Source organism: Pantherophis guttatus, chromosome 2 (genome assembly GCF_059756535.1).
Source record: "Pantherophis guttatus breed Tessera chromosome 2, ASM5975653v1, whole genome shotgun sequence".
In the NCBI taxonomy this organism is placed as follows: domain Eukaryota; kingdom Metazoa; phylum Chordata; class Lepidosauria; order Squamata; family Colubridae; genus Pantherophis; species Pantherophis guttatus.
The window spans coordinates 23204999-23229269 of NC_142064.1; the positions used below are offsets into that span (position 1 = coordinate 23204999).

The 24271-nt window shown below is 43.0% G+C and overlaps 1 protein-coding gene across 5 annotated transcripts in view; it reads right to left on the bottom strand.

Moving 5' to 3' along the window:
• Positions 1–5037: 5037 nt before the first annotated feature.
• Positions 5038–24271, bottom strand: part of DAB2 (DAB adaptor protein 2) — a 56890-nt gene continuing 37656 nt past the window's right edge. For 2 of the 5 annotated variants that reach the window (XM_034440786.3, XM_034440788.3), the window contains exons 10-15: positions 22140–22766; positions 19007–19163; positions 12355–12885; positions 9738–9853; positions 8137–8214; positions 5038–6313 (exon numbers count right to left, since the gene is read on the bottom strand). In XM_034440786.3, coding sequence (XP_034296677.2) covers positions 8146–8214; positions 9738–9853; positions 12355–12885; positions 19007–19163; positions 22140–22766 — 1500 coding nt within the window. In that variant the 3' untranslated portion in view covers positions 5038–6313; positions 8137–8145. The remainder of the gene's footprint in view (positions 6314–8136; positions 8215–9737; positions 9854–12354; positions 12886–19006; positions 19164–22139; positions 22767–24271) is intronic. The other 3 variants (XM_034440789.3, XM_087888228.1, XM_034440791.3) reach the window with 3 other exon arrangements.

Consider the following 24271-nt stretch of genomic DNA (forward strand, 5'->3'; position numbering starts at 1 on the left):
GCTGGGACGGCATGGTGGACTGCATGCGGCCCTTGTGAGCTCCATTTTCACTGGCAGAGGCACCACAGGCTGGTCCTTTGCTGTTTCTAGGGTGGCCCCACCCCACGGGCTGTATTCGGCCCCCAGGCCTTGAGTTTGACACCCCTGGTCTAGAGTTTTAGAGCATATTCTGGGCTAACCTAATTTTTTTTAAATTCTTGTGTCAAGGAGCATAAAGATGAAGTAGGAATCTTTATGTAGCGACAGAACTTTTTTTATTGTGAAAATCTCAGACTTCTAATTCCCATTCCAGAGCCATGTTCTACACGTCTTTCTGTTTCATGACCACACCAGGGTCATGAAGTTATGATGTCAGGTTTTGATAAAAACTTTGGGGTTGTTTGCGGGCAGCTTCTGCACAGAACCTATCATTGGGTAGTGTGGAAACAGACTACCCTGAAGAGTATTTCTTCTATTAGGGAGCTCCTGCCAGCTTGTAAGAGATTTGGGAATCATTTTGCTTGGTATATCTTTCTATATTGTGCTTCAAAATCTTATTTGCTTGAGCTAATAATAAAGGCTTAATAAAGATTTAAATCCTTTATTTACTGGTACGCTTATTGTCTCTGCGTCCAAAAGAGCCAATTGACTAGGCACCTGATCATGACTTTGACACTTGGGAAAGTGTGTGTGTGTGTGTGTGTGTGTGTGTGTGTGTGTGTGAGTGCATGCACGCACACACGCATTTTAAGTAAGCAAGTGTGTCTATTTTCAGGGCCTTTTTTTAAACTGAGGATATTTGCAAATTTCATTTCTCATTGTCCTACCCTAGACTCCAAACTGGGGCAATCCATTCCATTAACTAATTCAATATTTAATTTAATGGAAATAGTGTGATATAATAGTCATGAACAGATAGCTTTTACGAAGTTGAAGATTTAGTAAGAACAGTTTTTTTTCCCTTTAAAGTGAGTAGCTGTTCAATAAGCTTTTTGGCTCATCTAATTTTATTTGCTATATTGTAACCTGTATAAAAGTTGCAAAATAGTACTTCGTGATAAAGCTGAAGTTTTGCTTTCATGTAAGGCTTGATGAAAATATGGGAAGCCAAGCTCTTGCTATTTGCAATTAAGTCACACTGTTTACTTAAGAGATTATCCCATGGAGAGGGACTTTTTAATTCTTTAGAAACCCATGCCTGATAAAAGAAATTAAATATTTGCTAGTAGTTTCTTTTTATATTTGCACTTTCATTTTCAGCTGCCAAGTTTAAGGGGAATCAAGTCTAAATCAACTTTCTATTATATTGAGAAAGAAAAAAAAAATCCCTCATTATAGCCTTGCAGTTTTATTAACAATTGTAGTTGAGAAGGTGATAACATTAACAGGTAAGCAGGATGTAGATTCTGTAGATATTGTTGAACTGCAATTCCCAACAGATCTAGGCAACATGGCTAATCCTGAAGAATGCTAGGATTTGTAGTAATATATAGAAAGATATGAGTGAGCACTGAGAACACACTTTGAATGCATGTTCATCCAACCTGCAGTTTGGGGCACTCTCGGTTAAAGCAGAGGTAATAAAACTATGGTGCTGGAGAAGACTCCTGCGAGTCCCTTGGACTGCAAGGCCATCAAACCAGTCAGTCCTAGAGGAAATCAACTCTGATTGCTCTTTAGAAGGCCAGATCCTGAAGATGAAACTCAAGTACTTTGGCCACCTAATGAGAAGGAAGGACTCACTCGAGAATGCTGGGAAAGATTGAAGGCAAAAGAAGAAAGGGACGACAGAGAATGAGGTGGCTAGATGGAGTCACTGAAGCAGTAGGCGTGAGCTTAAATGGATTCCAGAGGATAGTCGAGGACAGGAAGGCCTGGAGGAACATTGTCCATGGGGTCGTGATGGGTTGGACACGACTTCGCAACTAATAACAACAAAAAATAGTGTGTGGGAATGACCTTGGGAGACAGGGCAATGAGACTCAACCAAAGGAAGAGTCTGATGAGGGGTGGCTAAGCTCACTCCAGGAATGTGGGCAGAGCAAAAGGCTCAGAAGCGACCCTTCCTAGGTATTGAGGTGCAAAGAGGATGGTGAGAGAAAATTACTTTCAGACTTTGTAAGATTGATCTCAGCCCTACCAAATAGACTGGACAGGAAACAAGAGCAGATGAGTTAATTCTATTTTATTGTAAGGTTATATTAATAGAATCTTACAAGTGTGAGTGTATTAAGTATTAATACATTAGCATTACTAAAAGTAGTAATTACTAATTACTAAATTTGTAATACTAATCTTGCATGCCTGGAAGTATTAAGTCTGAAATTATTCTGATCAGGGAGAGGCAGTCCCTCAGATGACCGGGCTCTGTGAATGAGATGAGCGGTTTCTAAATTGGATGCATAAATAAATATAAAATAAAAAGAGATTTAAAGGTTAAAACCAGCACCTTTAATTGGACCTGTAGATAATGCAGCTCATGGAAGAGAAGTACTGTGTTCTCTACGCACACATTATTGCCCGCACCACTGCACTCTGCATCAGCTGAAGTTTCCAAATACTCTTCAAGGGCAGGCCCATAAAGAACACATTACAATAACCATTTGAAAGGTGAACTAGGGTGTGACTGTGAATGGAGCCCCTCTCCCCCATGTGGGTGTGATTGGCACACAATACGAAGCTGTGCATAGGCCTTCCTAGCCACAACTGCCACTTGCCTTTTGAGCAACAGTTGTGAGTCCAAAAAGAAAACCAAATTGTGCATTGGGTTTGCCTGGGACAATGCAATGCCATCCAATATCACGGATGGCACAGTCCTAGAAGTGGCAGGCCCCAAAGCCACACAATCTTGCCAGGGTTCAGCTGAACCTTGCTTTTTCCCATCTAGATCCTCACATCTTTCAGGCAGAGGGTAAAATATTCATGGCATCACTTAATTCACCAGGGGCAGAAATGTACAATTGGGTAACATCAGCAAACCAATGATATCTCATTTCATGGCAACGGATGAACTCACTCAGTGGCCTTGTGTGTGTGTGTGTGTGTGTGTGTGTGTGTGTGTGTGTGTGTGTGTGTGCGCGCGTGTGTGCACGCGCACCTTCAGGTCAGTTTTTGACTCTTGCAGTTTTCTTGGCAAGATTTTTTAGAAGTATTTTTTCACCCGCCTCCCTCCATGGCTGAGAAAGAGTGACTGTCTCAAACCCAGCTGGCTTCATGCCCAAGCCAGACTCACCCAGAGCCCCTTGGTTCTAGCCTGTCTTTAACCACTACACCAAACTGTCCAAAATATGACACAATTGTTAACCAGTGTACCAGTTAAGTTAGCTCACCTGAGCTCTCAGTTCTACAACCCAGTCCATCACTTTTGTTTTTAACTCACTTAAGGAACTCAAAGAGTGTCCAGATTCTTATTGCTGCTGCATTATTTGGGTCTCAGAGCATCCTTAGAAGATATCAGTATATTATCATCCCATTTCATTTCTTATCACAGCCTTTGTTTTAATAGGAAGATGATCTACCAATTGTGGTTTGGAAACAAGGCATTTTGTTCCTACCTTTATTTGCCAATTGTAGTATGTGTACACCTTGCCCATGTGTTTTTTTCTGGGTCATCTGAACCAATAGCAAAAATAATCCCACTGATTTTTTTTTCTCTGTATAAATTCAGCTTTCAGTTGTGCTCTGCTGTTCCCCTCTCTCCTGCATTACTGAGTCTTTCTTATTTATATTCCATGGTTGCCCAGTTGAATATAATCTACAAACAGCCATTGCAAAATCCTTATTAACCTTAATTCCATACATATCTGTATGGATATTCCATAGAATTTTCCTACCTTTTTTTAAAAAAACCTTTCTAGTTCAAGACCTACTGTAGCTATAACCACAATGTTAGCTATGGATATATATACCTTAGCAGTTCAGACTTTTTTTTATGGAAGCTAGCCCACTACCAATGCATACTATGGATTATCAAAGGAGAGTGAAACACTATTGATGGTTGGTCAAGTTTGCCTATCTATTTTTAGTGCCTTGGTAGTGCAGTGGTTAAGTGCACTATTGCAGACAAACTCTGCCCACAGCCTGGAGTTCAATCCTAAGGCAGCTCGAGGTTGACTCAGCCTTTCATCCTCTTGAGGTCAGTAAAATGTGAACCAGGATTGTTGGGGACAACATGAAAATAATGCTGACACTGTAAGCCATGCAGTGTGTTGTAAAGCACAATAGGATGGTATATAAATTTAGATACTATTATGTCCAAATTGATTTATTTGGTCCATGAATGTGATGAGATATGCCAACCTCATCCTCTCTCTCCCATCCAGCTCAGGACTATGCAGTGTCTTGAACTGGGTCTCTTGCTCCAAGTTGACCAAATCCTCCCCTTCTGCTGCTGGCAGGTGCACATTCCATTACAATGGGCTTCTACACTGATGCTAGCATATAAGGTGAAGAAACCTTTCTATTAAAAAAGCCATATTACTACATCAAGAACTGTGGTGGCACAGTAGTTAAAGTGCAGTAGTCCAGACTACTTCTACTGCCTGCCATTTGGCAGTTCGAATCTCACCAGGCTCAAGGTTGACTCAGCCTTCCATCCTTCCGAGGTCGGTAAAATGAGGACCCAGATTGTTGGGGGCAATATGCTGACTCTGTAAACTGCTTAGAGAGAGCTATAAAGCAGTATATACATATATGTAAATCTAAGTGCTATTGCTAAGTGGTGTCTAAGAGTCTACTTAGATGCTTAGTTGGTCAAAGAACAGAATCAACAGCTATAAACTCTCAAGAGCGGATACCCTCATTTTCAACTCTTTGGTTATTTTGTACTGTAAATTCATAATCTACCAACATACCAACTCACTGGATCAATAGCACCATCCGTTGGCATTCAGTGGCTTCTTACATTTTAGAAAAATTAAAAATCCCGGTTTCATTAAATTGCTCTGCTTAATAGGAGTTCATCTGATCACTAAACTGAAATTCATCCACCAGGCAGACATTCTTCCATACACAAGTAAAGAAAATATTTAATCATCAAAACATTTCCTCTGATACCAATTTGAAATGAAGTTACATTTAATTGCCATAACACCCGAGTACTTTTTACAGTGTAACACAGTCCAGAAGAAGTTTCTGTATTTTCAGTCTGAGACAAACACATACATGGAGAGCTTTGTATTACAGGAATGTGCAATAGAGTATTATACAGAGCTGAACGGATCACTGGAGGCTTGGTATTTTTTAGGAAGTAGATCACCATGTTGCGTTCACCTAAACATTTAAACATGGATACTATTTCAAGTTTATATTGGTAACTGCTGTATTGGAGAGACATCTGGCTGTTAACAATAGCTTTGTCCAACTTATTATTAAACTTATTATTTAAAGAGTGAATTATCAGCCTCTAGCCTTATCATAATTAATAGACATGAATATCATTTTGTTCAGACTAGTTGTTAAAAGTACAATTGCTCTCCAGTTTAATAACTTATCTTAAAACCCACTTATCCATTTTTGTAGCTACTCTTTTTTTTCCAGCACCGATTCCAAAAATGAGAATCTTACCAGAGACCAATCCATAACAAAAATATGTTCTAGGAAAACAGCATTTGATATCCTGGACAAGATACCATCAAAGATGTTTCAAATTTGCATAATTTAAAGCTAGCAACTGCATTTTTAGAACTCACCAGTTAGAAGTAATACAATATTTGCCCATTTCATAATTTAAATATTCTTTCACCTTGATATTTGGGTGGGCGGTAAATAGAGTGCTGGAAGGTTTTTTTTTTTAAAAAAATTGTAATAATATTGGTAGGAAAACTCTACAATAGCACTTGACTATTTTATTTTATGTTCTTGGCAACTCAGTGCTGCTGATATCATGGTCTTTCCTTGTGCAGAAGTGAGTACAAATCTGTGTGTCTTTCTCCATAAAGAACCATTAATTTCTCTTTCATTTTTCACTTTTAGTGCTTCTAAGCATTGATGAAAACGGAAAGTGAGGGAATAAGAGACACCATAGAGTGTTTTCTTCCATCCACACGGGCTAAAAATTATCACCAGTTCCAGTTTGGTCTCAAGCAAATTGCTTCCTTGGTTTAAGAAGTTCTAAGGTCTTAACTTGAATGATCCAAAAGTTGAAGAATGAGGCAGATAATGCAGACCGAAGACAGTAAGCTCAGTGTCCAGTTGTTCCTTGCATCTGTTTGACCCAACAATCCAGTTATAGTTTTGCCAATAACACCCACTTGTGGTGAAGAGAAATGAGATGGACCGTGAGCATCTCAGAGCTGCATTCCATAACACTTGTTTTCTTTTCACATTTGGTGGGCTGTAGGAAACAAATTTTGTGTTTACCTGGATGTATAGACAAGTATTTCTTTTGTTTTATTTAACTACAGAGTACTTTAGAATGGGATCGAACAATATAATGCCTATGAATGTCTGGCTATCCCACTGTATTCCAAAATAACACTTGCAACGTTTATAATTAAATAAGATATAGCAGTCATGTGAAATTGCCAAATCTCAAATAGAATCTCATACATTTTCAAAGGAGAACCCTGAAATTTAGAAATCTTATGTAAGAGAATCTTACATTCTCACAAGACTTTAGGTTTTTTTTTAATTATTTCAATTTAAGGAGGCTCCGGCTGCCATCAGTCAAAAGCCCATGTTGATATATCCGGCCTTAAAACATTGCTGACTGTTCAGTTGAGTTCAGATGGGTTTTTCAAAAGCGAAGTTAAATAGGATTGCCACCACATTAAGTAAATTAAATAAATTAAATCGATTTAAATTAAATGCATTAATAAAATACAATAAAGTACATTAAAGCTGGATACCTTGGCATGCTGATGCCAACACCCTAGAACAGTGATGGCAAAGTGTACGCGTGCATGTCCAAACTGCAAGATGTGGGCACATGCGGGTGCACCCCCAGCGCATGCACACACACCCCACGCATGCATGGCAGAGACCCAAAGAGCAGCTGGCCAGCCAGAGGCATGATCGCATGCGTGGCAGAGACCCGAAACAGAGCTGTTTCATGTGTGCCCACAGAGAGGGCTCTACGTGCTATCTCTGGCATGTGTGCCATAGGTTCACCACCACTGTACTAGAGCAACAGCCCTGGCTTTGGTTTATTCCAGAGCTGAATTTTTTGCCCACATGTGGGCAAAGAGCCGAGGTGGTGCAGTGGTTAGAGTGCAGTACTGCAGCTACTTCAGCTGACTGCTAGTTCAGCAGATTAGTGGATCAAATCTCACCGGCTGAAGGTTGACTCAGCCTTCCATCCTTCTGAGGTGGGTAAAATGAGGACCCAGATTGTTGGGGGCAATATGCTATTTAGTACACTGTCTTTGGTGTAAGCCACCCAGAGTCCTCGGAGAGTGGACGGCATAGAAATATGACTAATAAAAAAAATAAAAATAAAAATAAAATAACAGCGCCCACACCCAAATGGCCTATAGCCAATTCCACCGGACAATGCTTATCATCTCTGGCACATTGTATCCCGCTCCTGTGCACTGGTTACCAGTACTTAGCAATATCATACCTCTCCACATAAGACGACAACAAGATCTTGGTTGGCTGAAGTCAAGGATGCTGAATAACACGGCCTTTCCTATTCCCCAGGACAATGCACCGCCCACCACAAGATTTAAATAGGCCAGCATAATAAACCGCTATTCATTTAACATCTACCCAATTTAACCTCGAGAATGCCTGGAGAGAGGAATGGTCCAAGATACCTTCTTGTGGCCTGACCATTAGTGATCCCTCTACCAAGCCTGCCTCCCTCTGTCTGGATGAAATTGAACAGAATTAAGCATGATATTGGAAGAAGTGCCTCTTCATTGTATCAGTGGGAATGGAAAGATTGCCCTTGTAGCGATTGTGGTGCTGATACACAAACAATTAACCACATTGTGCAAGATTGCCCAGGATGTGCATTCTTTGGTTTCCTAGAAGCTCTGCACGAAGCAATGCCAGAGCCTGGATATCTGAATTGGACATCCCATTATGAGGCCACTGCCTTTTCCCCCATAGATGTTTTGTATAATTATGTGGATTATGTGCATACATTTACTTCTCTTCTGTCATGTTTTAATTATATGCTAAATAGTAATAACCACATTAACTCTCACTTACCAACCTAATTTATGCAAATGGATTTCCAAAAGGATCATTACAAGGAACTGAAGACAATTGCTGTTGTTGAGCTGTAATCTGGAGACAAGGAAAAAGAAAATTTTCACCATGATTTGAAGATATTTTTGCAGACAAACTTTTTTCCAAGCCAAAGGTACATGAACGCTCCTATATTTTTAGAATTTTTCGACCCACAGAAGCAAAACTAAGCACTACTTTTCTAGCAGCTAATGTTACAAGCATATACTTCTCAGGGGAAAACTAAGTATAATAACAACATGTTACAAAATCGAGATGTAGATTTCTTACAAAGATGAAAGACAAGCAATACAGTCCAGTTTACACCTTGAAAAACTGCAGGACACGGAGGACTTCAAAATATTTGCTGCAGTAGCTTGATTTCTTCAGGCCCAAAACATGTTCAGTTTACTGTATCTGTATAGTCTACCCACATCTAGCCCAGTTGAATACACCTAACATATTAGCTAACTTATTGGATCAAGGGCAGCTTGAGAATTATTCACATATCTAAAATTATCATTTTAGGAAAAAAAGAACCAAGAAGCCTTTCCTGAAACATTTCTCATTAAAAGTATCTGTAGCTTTTTCCAGTATTATCAGCTTATTAGATATTAACAAATAAGTATGACTTCTATTTTTTCCACCCATCCATCTGCTACGGATTTTCTCCTACAAGAGTAACTGACACAGAGAAATGTTATGTTCCATTATGTAACTAAATCTGGCTTGAAAAATGTGGTGGGCCAACTTTTGATTAACTTTAAAGTCTCTTAGGCCATTGAAAGGAGCTCCTTTCTCCTTAAAGGGTCGCCACTGTGAATCAGTATTTTGTTTTTAAGGTACTAAGAAGAACATTCAGATTCAAGTCTTTCTACTTTACTGGGAACCTCCCATTCTGGTTCTTCCCAATTAGAGGCCACAACTTTGCTATTCAATTTAACAGCTTATAGGAGCCCACTTTCTTTCATTTTGAGAGAAAACACTAGATCAGGGGTCACCAACCCGCAGTTCTGGAGCCACATGTGGCTCTTTTATCCCTCTGCGGCTCCCTGTCACTCAAAATATGTGTCACAACCACCAATGTGCAACACCTGCCGGCACACGATTTATTGAGCTTTTCAACCCCCTGTAGGCCAACCATGGATAAATCCAAGAAAAGAAAAGTTTCAGAAGAAACCAGAACGTTTAATTCAACTACATATGCTAGTTTTGTGGCCGCTCAAGAAATAGTCAGGCACAGAAAGAGTTTTGTGGCTCCCGGTGTTTTATTTTCTGTGGGAAATGGGTCCGAGTGTTTAAGGTTGCAAACCCCTGCACTAGATCGTAGCTATAGGTAACATATTTTTTTTGGTCTTTTCACACAACATTCAAAACTAGGCTAACATGGATTTTGTGGTTTAACTTTTTATGGCAATCCAGGCATCGTCTTAATATTTGTGTGAAGTGGACCACTGAGTTAAGCCATAGTAGAGTCTATTTATTTGAGCACAAAGTTTCTATGTTCATGTTTTTTTTCCCCTTAGCCCACAGTTAAGCCATGTTATCAGTCACTGCATGTAAAATGGAGACCGGATACTTACTAAACCTTGTGAGGGAGCAGCGAAAGGATCCATCTTGAAAGGATTTTCAAAGCGGTCTTCAGCAGGCTTGGAAATAAGCGGGGCAGCATTTTGTCTCAGACCAGGCTTTGGAGGCCCTATGTTGAATAAAAGGACACTTTTTCTAAAATATCCAAATTACATTATAAAAGGTTCACCAGGAAGTTTATTACCGTGTTTTCCTGAAAATAAGACCCTGACTTATATTTTTTTGAACCCTGAAATAAGCGCTTAGTCTTATTGCCATGAGCTCAAAAGCCCGATTGGGCTTATTATCAGGGGATGTCTTATTTTGGGGGAAACAGGGTAGGTAGCAAAGAAGTACATGTTTGGCATCAAACATGAACTTCACAGGAAACAGCACCCAAATTGAGGATACCTCCACTAGAACAATACATAATTTTTTTCTGCAAACTCAAGGTTAACTAAGCAACCAACATTACATACTGTACCTGCATGATTCCCAGATTTCATACAATCAACACAAATCAGCATTTGTTCTGCCCCAGCTACGGACCCCAAAGAACGCAGCACACGCAAAGTCTGTACAAACCTTAGTTTACTAATTAAAGACTACTAATGAGCATTATTAGTAGTTGTTCGAACACAAATACAGTTTAAATCAGTCTTTTCTGAACAAGGGCTGTTAATTTAACTTCATTAACAGCCAACAAGAATCCAAAGAATAATAACTCAATTCTGAGGCACAGTATTTCAGATAACCGTAATCTTACTATGGTTGGCAGAATGCCCAGAAGCAATTTGCAGGAAAACTTACAAGACAGAAACAAGAGCTGAATCAAACATTTCTGGAATCAAGACACAAAGGAATATGAACAAAGTTGTTTCCTGCAAATTGCATCAGTCATTGTCCTTCCTTAAATAGGCTAGGGGAGTGGCCAATTAACCCCAAGCCTTACTCTTGAGGAGACTTCCTCCTGAGGAGCCACTCCTGCCTTTTAACAGCTCTGTGCGCCCATGCATCGAGAAGAGGCTCCTCCTCTTCTTCCTCTTCACTTATGGGAGCTTCTGGAGGTTCTGAAGGCCCTGGTTGAATCCCTGTGTCTGGCACATCTTCTCCAGCCTCCTCGTCTGACTCGAGCGCCAGCTGCACAGGCTGCTGGCGCAGCACACCAGCCTCCTCGCTGTCAGAATCAGCTACTAACTGCACAGGCCACCGACGGGCCACAACAGCATTGGATTCAGGGACATAGTTGTTTTCTTTTAATGCACAGTATTAGTGTCAGCCTTTCAAGTTAGTCTAGACAGGAAACCAAAATAATGTGTGCTAACACTATCTTTATTTACTTCTTCCCTCGCTTGACTTTAATGAGCTTCAGTGGCACAGTGGTTAGAGTGCAGTACTGCAGGATACTTCTACTGCCTGTCGGCTGCCTGCAATTTGGCAATTCAAATCTCACCAGGCTCAAGGTTGACTCAGCCTTCCATCCTTCCGAGGTGGCTAAAATGAGGAGTCAGATTGTTGGGGGCCAATAAGCTGACTCTATAAACCGCTTTATGCTATATATCACATATATATCACCTTCTTCTATAAAGCATTGAAAAGCAATATATAAGTCTTTGCTACTTAGAGAACTAGGGAGGGTCTCTTCTGACACGTTTTCTCCACTCCTGTTCTTTTATGGCTGGGATATCACTTTCCTGACCATTGCCCTGGCTCTGGCTCTTCCTCCTGTCTCCCAAGGTTATTCTCACAGCCTGTTACAATTACCCTGCAGCTTTCATTTTGATTTCCCAGAACTGGCTTATTATTATAAGCTTTTGAGAAAATTCCTGATTGATTTTCCTAGCCCTTCTCCTCCCTAAACACTATTTACTTTTACTTTTATTTCTGGGAAATCTTCAGGGCTTTTTTTCAGACAGATGAAAGCACTCTAGCAGCCACTGTTGCACCTAGGTGGCACAACTTTTGTTAACTCTGCCTAGTTTCATAAAGAGCCAAGGAGAAAAGTCCCAGATAGATTAAGAATGTGACTTTTTTTTTGGTAAACATTTTTATTGAGTTATAGAGTATTGTAAAATAAAGAATGTGACTTTCCTTTAGCAAGCCAGGAATTCTAGAATGGAAGGCAGCTTTGTGGATGAAGAAGAGAGACTTCTGCTGCCTCAGGAAAGCAGCCATGTTTCTTTCTTACTTTAACAGATCTCCTGGTGTCAATTCAAAGCTGTAATCTATTTGGTTATTGTTATAGCACATTCGTTGTCGACCCAAGGCAGCATATACAACACCCTTCCTCACCTGTTAGCCAACAATTCCCAGAATTCTGAGCAGTGACTGGGGAATTCTGAGTATTGAGCTCTACATGTTTCTGTAGATTGGGAATACTGGTATGTTATAGAGTTCTAGTGTTCTCTACTGAGGCACTGACTATCTCAGACTTACTCAAATTGAAAAGTTAAGTTGTTACCAAATACCACACTTTTTGTATCAGTCACTTAGCTAATATAAGAGAAATGGCTTATTCAAGGCCACTCAGTAAATCTATGGTCAAGAAGAGGTTTGATATAGAACTAGGTTATTCAATGACACCAATGAGATCGTGGTCAGCCACATCTTGAAGAACCTCTGTTTTGTTACCTGGTTGTTGCTGCTCTGCTCTCCGGGCAGGCACAGCGGGTGGTTTCGTCAGCTGGAAGTCTTTGAACATCTCCTTGACATCTTTTATCTCTTTATCACCCAGAGGATCCAAAGCAGTAAAGGCATCGCTTTCTTTTTTTACACTGCACTCCTTCTGTGGTGCAGTTCTAGGAGGCAACTGAGGAGGAGGGCTAGTAGATGACATGGAGGACAACATAGATGGAGGGTGAGATGCCAGAGAAGGTGGAAACATGTTGATATGGAAAGGGTTCCCACTAGTAGGAGGCTGTGCCCATGCATTGGATGGAGAAACACACACAGATTGACTCCAGGGATCAGGAGCTGGAGTCTGGCCTGGAACTGGCTGGCCCCAACCAGGTGATTGTTGAGGAGCACCAAAACCAAGAGATGGTGCAAATTTCATTGGCTGAGCGCTCAGAGCAGTTCCAGGAAACACCGGGGTTGGCTGACCGAAGGCCGTAGACTGGGGACCCCACGCTGGTGTTGGGGATGCTGATGTAGGCAGGCCACCTGGGGAAGAATAAAATAACTCATTTAAGTAAACTCATCATTGGACAACTCAAAAAAAAAAATATTAATATGATTTCATAAATGTTGACTATATTCTTCCCTATATTATCTCTATCCGATTTCCCTCAGTTTTTATTCCGTCTATTTGCAAGAAGGCTTTCTCAGCAGAGTTTGCTGGAAATTATTAACCCACGGTAAATTGTTTTCTGGAAAATCTGGTGACTTTGTTTTGTGGACTTAAAAATTCTGAAAATCCAAGTACAGAATATGCGGTATCGTTTTACTTTCAGATTATATTCACTATCATTTTACTTGGAATACTTTCGAAGTCATTTTATTAAATTTGGGACCGTAGCCTCACAGATTAGCACTACTTTTCCCAACCCCTAGCCTGGAAGTACAGTATATAATTGTTATGGAGTCAATACGTTACTTCTTAACGTATGTAGAGTTAGGACAAAAAAACCCACAAAATCCTGAATGAATTAAAAACAGTTAATAGGAGTTTAAACTCTCAGGAGTTTAATGGCACTCAGGCACGTAAACATTGCAGTTTGTTGCCATTCAAACTTCTGAGGAAAAAATTCTGTGGGCCTTCTTGGCTGATGCAGAAATGACCAAGCTGCTTTTGTATACTGTATTTTTCAGAGTATAAGACGCACCTTCCCCCCCTAAAAGGGGGTGAAAATTTAGGTCCATCTTATACACCAAATGTAGCCCCGCCCACCCACTGGCCCCCACCCTTTGGCCTCTGCCTCCCAGCAATTTACCTCCTTATAGTAAGCAGCAAGAAGAAACAGCTCTTTTCAGCTTCAGCACAACCTAATTAGCACAAGTTGATTGGATTGGCCTCCTGACTCTGAGCTGTTTTGCGTGGGCCTCTGCTGCTTGCTGCAAGGAGGTAAATTGCTGGGAGCAGATTTTTTTTTCCTTGTGCTAATCAAGCTATGCTGAAAACGAAAATGAAAGTAAAGCAGGCTGTTTGCTATTTGCTGCAATGAGGCAAAATTGCTGGGAGGCAGAGGCAGATTTCTTTTTCTTATTTTCCTCACCAAAAAAGGTAGGTGCGTTTTATAGTCCGGAGCGTCTTATACTCCGAAAAATACAGTAGTTTGTTTATTGCATTTATATTGCCGCCTATTAGCACATGGCGACTCAACGTGGCTTACTGAATATAAAACCTCATATAAAAACAATAAAAGTAATAAAAGAAGAGTAAATTAATATAATAAAATCATATTAATCATTTTAGGGTTGTATCCAACAGTGTCCTCCACTACCAGAGGCCTTTCCAAAAAATGATTATAAGGACTGATTTGCTTGACATAAATGTGGAGATTCTCAGTCATCCAGGTGCTTTGAATGCAAAGAAATATAATCCTTCTAACCCCGTCTCCCACCCTCTCAGAACTAATCCTTCCATTGCCCCCACCATCCTGCCAGAACCGATGAAGCTTCTTGGGACGAGAAGCAAAATGCTGACTTCTTCCTCAGGGGAAAAAAAAAAAAACAGTCCAATTTCCTTTTGAAAAAAAAAGCATCTTTGAGATTTGCTTGACATACTTTCCCACAATTAACCAATCTACTGCTTTCCCCGCAAACCAGAGGTAGTATTCAGCAGGTTCTGACCAGTTCTGGAGAACCGGTAGTGGAAATTTTGAGTAGTTCAGAGAACCGGTAATACCACCTTTGACTGGCCCCGCCCCCCATCTATTCTCTGCCTCCCAAGTCCCAGCTCATCTGCTGGGTCTTCTTTTGTTGCCCTGCTTTACAGCTACTTTAGTGGGATGGGGAGGGAATGGGGATTTTGCAGTAACCTTCCCCCAGGAATGAGGTGGGAAAGGAGATTTTACTGTATCCTTCCCCTGGAGTTGGGTGGAAATGGAGATTTTACAGTATACTTTCCGTCACACCCACCAAGCCACACCACGCCCACAGAACCGGTAGTAAAAAAGTGTGAATCCCACCACTGCTGCAAACCCCCTTTTTATTTATTTTATTTTTTATTTTATATTGGATTTCTATACCGCCCTTCTCCCTAAGGACTCAGGGCGGTGTACAGCCAGATTAAAAAAAAACATGCAGAACAAATATTAAAAACAATTAAAAGATATATAAATTTGGCCCAATTAAAACTCATTTACCAATTAAAAACGTTTAAAACATTTAAAAACAGTTAAAAATTTCATCTTAAGCCAGCCCGGCTTGTTTAAATAAATGGGTTTTAAGGGCGCGACGGAAGGCACTGAGGTCTTGGATTCTCCTTATCTCTGGGGGGAGCTGATTCCAGAGGGTGGGTGCCCCCACAGAGAAGGCCCTCCCCCTGGGGGTCACCAGCCTGCATTGTTTGGCTGATGGCACCCCGAGGAGGCCCTCTCTGTGGGAGCGCACGGGTCGCTGGGAGGTCGTCGGTAGCAGCAGGCGGTCTCGCAGATAGCTAGGCCCTATGCCATGGAGCGCTTTAAAGGTGATAACCAACACCTTGAAGCGCACCCGGAAGACAACTGGGAGCCAGTGCAGCTCGCGCAGGAGCGGTGTTACATGGGAGCGCCATGCTGCTCCCGTCACTACCCGCGCTGCTGCGTTCTGGACCAGTTGGAGCCTCCGGGTGCTCCTCAAGGGGAGCCCCATGTAGAGAGCGTTGCAGTAGTCAAGGCGAGAGGTGACGAGGGCATGAGTGACTGTGCACAGGGAATCCCGATCAAGAAAGGGCCGCAACTGGCGAATCAGGCGAACCTGACAAAAGGTCCCCCTGGTTACAGCCGTCAGATGTTCCTCCAAGGACAGCTGCATATCCAGGAGGACTCCCAGATTGCGAGCCCTCTCTGTGGGGGCCAATGACTCGCCCCCAATAGTCAGTGATGGAGTCAACTGACTATATCGGGATGCCGGGAGCCACAGCCACTCAGTCTTGGAAGGGTTGAGCTTGAGCCTGTTCCTCCCCATCCAGACCCGTACAGCCTCCAGGCACTGGGACATCACTTCAAGGGCATCGTTGGGGTGGCCTGGGGTGGAGATGTACAGCTGGGTGTCATCAGCGTACTGGTGGTATCTCACCCCAAAGCCACGGATGATCTCACCCAGCGGCTTCACATAAATGTTGAACAGAAGGGGCGAGAGGACCGATCCCTGCGGCACTCCACAAATGAGAGGCCTCGAGGTCGACCTCTGCCCCCCTGCCAACACAAACTGCGACCGGTCGGAGAGAAAGGAGGAGAACCACCGCAACACGGTGCCTCCCACCCCCAACTCTTCCAGCCGGTGCAGCATGATACCATGGTCGATGGTATCAAAAGCCGCTGAGAGGTCTAACAGGACCAGAACAGAGGAACAACCCCTGTCCCGAGCCCTCCAGAGATCATCAACCAACGCGACCAATGCCGTTTCTGTGCTGTGCCCAGACCTGAAACCCGACTGGAACGGATCTAGATAAGATGTTTCCTCCAGGAATTGCGGAAACTGTCGTGCGACCACACTCTCAACAACCTTCGCCATAAAGCGAAGGTTGGAGACAGGACGATAGTTGGCCAATATTGCCGGATCCAGGGACGGCTTCTTGAGGAGAGGCCTCACCACCGCCTCTTTCAAGGCGGTGGGGAAGTAACCCTCACTCAACGAAGCGTTGATAACACCCTGGAGCCAGCCTCGTGTAACCTCCCGGGAAGCCAGTACCAACCAGGAGGGACACGGGTCCAGTAAACATGTGGCCGCACTAAGTCTCCCCAAAATCCTGTCCACATCATCAGGAGTCACAGCATCAAACTCCTCCCAGATAACATTCTCAAGACTATTCCTCGTCACCCTGCCCTGATCTACCCAGTCAGAGTCCAAATCCCCCCGGATCTGGGCGATTTTGTCATACAGGTATTGTCCGAAATCCTCCGCCCTGCCTTCTAAGGGATCCTCCCGCACTCCTGGATGGAGCAGGGCGCGGGTCACCCTAAACAGGGCAGCCGGACGATTCCCTGATGACGCAATAGAGGCGGAAAAGTAGTTAGACTTTGCCGTCTCTATCGCCACTAGGTAGGCCTTAATATGCGACCTTACCAGTGTTCGATCAGATTCAGCGAGACTGGCCCTCCAACCGCTCTCCAGGCGTCTTTTCCGGCGCTTCATTTCCCTCAGCTCCTCAGTAAACCAAGGAGCCGCACGGGATCGGCATCGGGTCAGAGGCCGCAAAGGCACAACTCGGTCCAAGGCCCCACCAGCCGCCCGATCCCAGGCGGCTACCAGGTCCTCGGCCGAGTCATGTGCTAGATCCTCAGGAAATGGCCCAAGCTCCGTCTGGAACCTATCAGGATCCATCAGGCGCCTGGGGCGGATCCATCTAATTGGATCCACCTCCCTGCGGCGAGGGGTCGCGGTTCGAAGATCTAGGCGAAGGAGTGAGTGGTCAGACCATGACAAGGGTTCCATGTCTATATCCCCTATAACAAGACCACTCAACCACTGGCCAGAGACAAAAATCAGATCCAGAGTGTGACCTCCCCTGTGAGTAGGGCCATGAACTAACTGGGTCAGGTCCATGGCCGTCATGGAAGCCATGAACTCCCGAGCCACCTCAGACGTTTCACCGACGGATGGCAAGTTGAAATCACCCATGACTAAAAGCCTGGGTGTATCTACTGCCACCGTGGCTATCACGTCGAGTAGCTCAGGTAGGGCTGTTGCCACGCGGCAGGGAGCCAGGTACGTAAGCAACAAGCCCATCTGAACCCCACGGCCCCACCTCACAAGGAGGGACTCACATCCGGCTATCTGAGGCACAGTGGTCTCCCTCGGACCCAGATCCTCGTTAATAATAACCGCCACCCCCCCGCCCCTCCCCTGAGCCCTCGGCTGATGGAATGCTCTGAAGCCTGGTGGGCACATTTCAACCAGAGGGACGCCACCCTCCGGGCCCAACCAGGTCTCCGTAATACCCGCCAGGTCCGCTCCTCCCTCTTGTATAAGATCGTGAATGAGGGGGGCCTTATTGACCACGGACCTGGCATTGCACAGCATCAGCCGAAGGCCCAGCTCCTGAGTATCTAAGCCACCTAGTATCCGAGCAGAGCCTTGGGGACCGGGGCAAGCAATTGCTCTCAGACAGCAAGTGCGAGCCCCCAGCACCTGATGTGGTCCCCTGCTCCCGCCATATCTGCCCCTCCCATTCACCGTGCCGATGGTACAGCCCTCATAGATATCGTCCCCCATCCCTTTCCCAATCCCTCGTCCGGTGCCCCCCGGATCGTTACCCTGTGCCGGGCACGGCTCTGACCCTGGTGGATTTCCCCCCCAATCCGCCTTAGTCGTCTTCCCAATATCTTTAAAAGAATAATTACAACCCCCTCCCCCAGAACCCCTTAAAATCTTTAAAAATTTCCCTAAAAAGCCCCATAAATTCTTCCTTGCTCCATGCCATCTCTCCGGACTCCAAAGTCCGTCATCGAGATAGGCCCTCGATAATGTGGGGGGCCAAATCTGCGAGAGGGGAGAATCTCGCAGGGCGAGGAGTTCCGACACCGAATACATATAGCTATCAAGGGGAAACAGTCCAAGGGTGGGGGACCACTGATGTTATAAGCGTAGGGAAAATTCCAGTCCATGGTCAGGCTGCCAAGCTCCACTGTCCTCTCACGACAGTGGCTAAGGAGGTGCATATCATTCGACCCCGAAAGTTTCCAGGGTGGCCGTCTCTCACCAGGCCAATCCATGGGGACTTTGATAGAAAGCTCAAGGGTGAGGATAGCCATATTCCGCCTCCTCGGCCCCATGTCCATAGAACCAGTATCCCTCCTGGGATTAGCAGCATCAGGGAATCCAATATCCAGCTCAAAGGAGGTTTAAGTTCGTAAATGTTCGTCAGAAAAGTTCTACATGGTAGGGAATCCAGACAGGCCAGATGGAAATGGGAAAAAATTAGGAGTAGTTCAGCAGGCCAAGATGGATGGGAAGCTATGATCGTAGTAGGCCAATAGGCCAAAGCTCAGTCTGAAGGAAGGAGGGGGGGGATTCAAACCGCATAAGTTTAATGGGTTTGCATAACACCCTGGACCATAGAGTAAGAGAATGTGCATAATTCATTCAATATACTCAGCTAATATGTAAGTTAGGTTCGTGTTTCACAATCTTTACCAACCTAGTCCAGGTATGGGAGCTGCTGTAGGAGGATTGGTTTTGAAGAGGTCTAGTGGGTTAGTCTGTACACCGGAAGGCTGTCCTGCAGTAGTCAGAGTGCTTGTTACAGAATATCCAGGAGCAAAAATATCAGGACCAAACAAGTTGCTGGCTGCATTCTAGGAAAAAAAAAAAAACAAAAAACCAGAGGGAACCTTCATTAGAAAGGCCGTGTTTTTTTTGCACAGAAAGACGTCTGTTATTTGGAGTTAAATGTCCTCAGTCGTGCTTTATGCTACCAGCACCCCAATCTGCTCAGCGACATTGTGACATTCCAGCCGCAAAACCAAGCTAGAAAGGTAAGATGTGAGTGATTAATTCCCAGGCAAATAATTTCAGTTCATATTAAACAGGGTGGCATGCTTCAGAAACATCAGGTATAGAGATGCAAAACATTAATTACAAGCCTATTCTCCTTTAACTGGGTACAATCTTTTCTTTAAAAAATCTGAAAAAACAACAAAGGAAGACTTTGCAATGTTTACAGTTGTAGTTGTGGCCTGCAGAGCTTTCATGTGCAACTTCCTGTAAATGATGGTGCCACATCAACTGCCAAGAGCATTTTGTTGCGAAGAACAAATTGTGTGTCCTTTTGACAAGCAGTCTCTCTAACGCAGAAGCACTGGGCTACACACAAACTGAATAAACAGCCCCAAAAGAGTGATGTTCTGGGGAAACATAATTACTTCTGCATATAAACTCAGAAGCATGCTTTAAATATATTCCTGAAGAAATGAATTAGTTCCTGAAGAAACGATTAGAATTAGTTAAATGCTAGCGTTAATGCCATTGCATGTCCAATGCCTGGAACTGTCAAAACAGTTTGCAATAAAATGATAATTGATCAGTGTAAGATAGTAAGCAAAAGCATGGGGACTAGGATTTGGGAAACCGAGTGAAACTATGATCCAATCAACCATAGAAACTCATGGCCAAGTCGGTCTAAGCCAGGGGTCTCCAATGTTGGCCACTTTAAGACTTGTGGACTTCAGCTCCTAGAGTTCCTCAGCCAGCAAAGTTAAGCTGGCTGAGGAACTCTGGGAGTTGAAATCCACAAGTCTTAAAGTGGCCAAGGTTGGAGACCCCTGGTCTAAGCCCAATCTACCTCTCAGGTAGCATGTGCTCAGCTCTTATAGGAAAGATGCTTTCCACATTTAATAAAAAATAAATAAACCTCTTAATGAAAAATGCCTTCATTTCAGAACACGTGGACAGTTTCAACCAAAGTCTCATCTGGCAAACTGTTACACTTTTGATCAGGCCTGTCCAATCCATGGACAGCTAATAATGTAGCCCCACAGGTTCACAAACTTTTAACATTATTATGTGATTTATATACATTTACTATATTATATACTTGGTATGTGCCCCAAAACAATTCCTCTTCATTCAGTGGGATCCAGGCAAGCCAAAAGGATGGATACCCATGCTTTAGATCAAGCCCAGTTGAAAAATACTAGGGAATTCTTGTAGGCTTGTCATTCAGACAAATCAATCATCAGTAGACAAATGGAGATAAACTACATACAGTTCAAAACAGAGAGTAAAAAAAATCCAAGAAGGAAACAAACAACCTAGAACACATTTCTTCCAGTAGCTAACACTCAGATAAGCAGTGATCAATGCCAGAGATACAATTAAGCAGAAAATAATTTTCTAATCAAAGAACCACCAAGGAGGAAACTAATCTCTCACCAAAATTGGCAGGGGAAGCTATTATAAACAGATAACAAACCTCACATTTACTCACACTGATGACATTTCCTAGTTGGGTAATGAAATGTATACAAGCAAACAACCAAGTTCAGAGAGCACTTAGAAGTCCATAGTTCAAACCAGAGTTACATATTCATACATTTTCTTCTACTGGAAATAAACCCCAGCAGCACCTTTGGCCAATTTAAGACAACTCATCAGTTGCACAATAAGGTATGTTTTGTCTGCCCAAATCCAACAGAAGCCTAATGGACAACAAGCCTTTTTATCACTCAGTGTAATGCTAAAACTTACATTTTTAAGATAGGCTTTTAACCGGGGGCATACCCTGAGTGATCTGGCTCTAAGTCCAAAATCCAAAGCATAATCATTAGAATGGGGAAAAAAGATAACTTCAGTCTGTCAATCAGTCAATCAACCAACCAACCAACCTATCTTTCCAAATAAAGAAAGATTGGGATACGTTTTCACATACAACTATTCCTTCTTCAAAGATCAATTATACTTAATTTCAGATAGGTACACGCAGAGGGTATAAGCAAATATTCAGATTCAGGGAAGGTCATTCTGCACTTCCTCTGCAAACAGGTTTTCATTTATTTTAACTTTGGTTTATTGTTTCTCATCTCTGCTTTTTATTGGGCAGAGAAAAATCAGGTGTGAGGTAAATCAGTTTTGATTTTGAAGATTCTACTCCTTGTACCTCCAATTCATGTACCTGTCTAAAGCAGCCTGAATGGATGGTATTCAACCCACTCTTGTGTACACTCCTAATTTTAATCACCTGCCCTCCCCATACATGCCTTCTTTAAAAAATGAAAATGCTACATTCCTGAAAAATCTTTCAGTCCAAGCCTATAGTTGAGATGGTTCTCATTAGTACCATTAGCACTGGGATCTATTGTTCTTGTAATTAAGACAAGGTGTGGCTTGAAGGAGGGTTATCCTGCACTAGTTTCAGTTTATATGAGAAAACCAAGGTTGTTTATGTATCTCCTTGACCTCACTTCCAGACCTTTGAGGTCTACTATACATGGTGGATCATCCCATACCAGATTCCGCTACTTGAACTACACAAGGAAAACACGGTGTCTCTTCCAAAACAATATAACTGCATGCAAATATAACTAGTTCCAAGTGTCTTACTTACCCAAGATATAAATATATGGCAGCGTTAGGAGAAAGAAAGCAAGGTTAGGAAAGGATGATTCTACAGAGAAAAAAATTTAAGTTCACAGCAGTTGCAGCATTTATAGAGTGAAGGTAAGGAAAGCTTTCTTGCCCAGCAGAGCTTTCAGGAAGAGAGGAAAAGAGTTTCCTTCACCTACTCCAAGTAGAAAACATGCATATTACCACTTTGTGCATGCCCCAACGTTCACCTGAACAGTCCTCCTTCCTCTTCCTGGCTTTGTACTTTGTGGAGGTGGGCTAATCGTGATGGAGTCTTGTGGCATTGACAGGTGGCTGCTATCAGAGTCTAGCCGTAACCCATTCTGCACAGGTGTTCCTTTGGGAGAGCTTTCTGCAAAGACACTCAAGGGGGATTTGGCCACGAAACCGTTCTGTTCTGTCTCCGGCACCCCGTCGGATGTCTTCACCGCTAAATGTGCCGATTTACTTTCAAGCAGCCATTGGCTGGCCGGCATTTCTTGCTTGCTAGTCCGGTTGGAAATCTGATCAAACTCTTTCCCAAAGTAGTCTATGTCCCCGTTCACACAACTGTTCTCCATCTTCTGACTGGAAGGTTTTAAAGAAGAATCAAGGGAAGGGGGTGCCAATTGGTCAGCTTGCGTGAAAGGATCGTCACGGAAAGGGTCAGGACTGGGGGTAGGAAAGAAGCTGAGGTTTGCAGAAAAAGCGTTTTCAGGCAAGAAAGGCGGCTGTAGCTTTGGCAATGGCAAGGAAGGCGTGATGTCGTTCAAGAAAAGGTCCTCCCCTTTGAGAGAAGTTGGAGGGGCTTCAATCTCAGAGTTTAAATCCACTAACAGGATCTCTTTTTCCTCCTCCTGTTAGGTTTGGGAAAGAAGACAGATTAGCATGTGGGCAAGTAGTCTCATGAGCTCTTGATTAAAAAAAAAAAATGGTAAGCAAGCAGATTTGAAATGGATTTTTTTTAAAATAGAAGATGCGCGATTATGACAGAAAGGCATTTTTGCTGCTCTCCTTTTTCTTTTTAACTATCACCCTACTGCAGGGGTGAAATGCTTCCGGTTTGGACCGGCTTGGGCGAGTAGGTAGCGATGGCGGCGGGCACTTCGGAGAACCGGTAGCAAAAATCCCTGCCCCTGCCCCCCATGCCCAGCTGAGCTGCGTGATCATCAGAGCCTTTTTTTCTTCTTTTAAATGCCTCTGACGATTCAAGCTCTGACGATCCCAGCTGAGTTGCCTGATCAGCAGAGGGTTTTTTAAAAACCCTCTGACAATCAGGCAACTCAGCTGGGATCGTCAGAGCCTTTTGAAAGCATTTTTTTACATGGTTTTACATGTAAAAAAATGGTTTTAAAAGTAAAAAAAAATTGGCCACGCCCACCCAGTCACATTACCCCCCCACCAAGCCACGCCCACAAAACCGGTAGTAACAAATTTTAGATTTCACCACTGCCCTACTGTGAAGTTCAATCTCGCTTGGATTTAGAATGGATAAATAATACATATCAAACCAATCAGGCTGGGAACATGCATGTACAACCATCTAATCTCCTGTTTTATTTATTGAATGATCACGTTTATAGGGCCATCCATCTCACAAAAAGTGTCTTTGGACAGCACACCACAACTCTTTAATATATAAAAACAGTCATGATATCAACCGTTTCGGGAATTCTTTAACCACAGTTTTCAAACTGTTGCTGCTGTTGTAGCTACGATCGGAGGAAGAGCTGAACACTTTCCCTCCCAGGAGCTTCAAGCCACGTTTGCTGATTGAATTGTTTTTCACAGGTGACTTTTAGCTGTGAAGCCTACGCTGCTGCCCTTCTACCACCTCGATGATGTATCAACACCGAAGCTGTTTAATGTCATGTTAGTTTTTTTCTTATGGACTGTTTCGGTATTGTGGAGAGGAATTTAGGGAGATGGCCTGGCTTCATTTAACCAAGATAAGACTTTGTTATTAATGTGCCTTTTTAAAGATATAGTATTTTTTAAACATTTTGAAGTAAAGTATATTTTTATACAAGACTCCTCTGCTAGTTTTATTTCAGTCCTAGTGTGTTTGCTCGTGAGCTGGTTCACGGTTCGGGGACAACCCTCAACCCCATCCTGACAAAAAACAGTCATGATATCAACCGTTTCGGGAATTCTTTAACCACAGTTTTTGATTTTTTTTGTCTATGACTTAAGCATAGGTTAAACATACAGAGCAGGCATCATTTATAGTTAGCATGAGCTAGAATCAAAATAACAATTAGACAGACTTTAAATTCTCATTCATTCTAACAAGAAACGATGACTCTTCCAAATACATACAGTAGACTGAGTCACCAAAAAGCCACAGTTTATAACAAGGAGC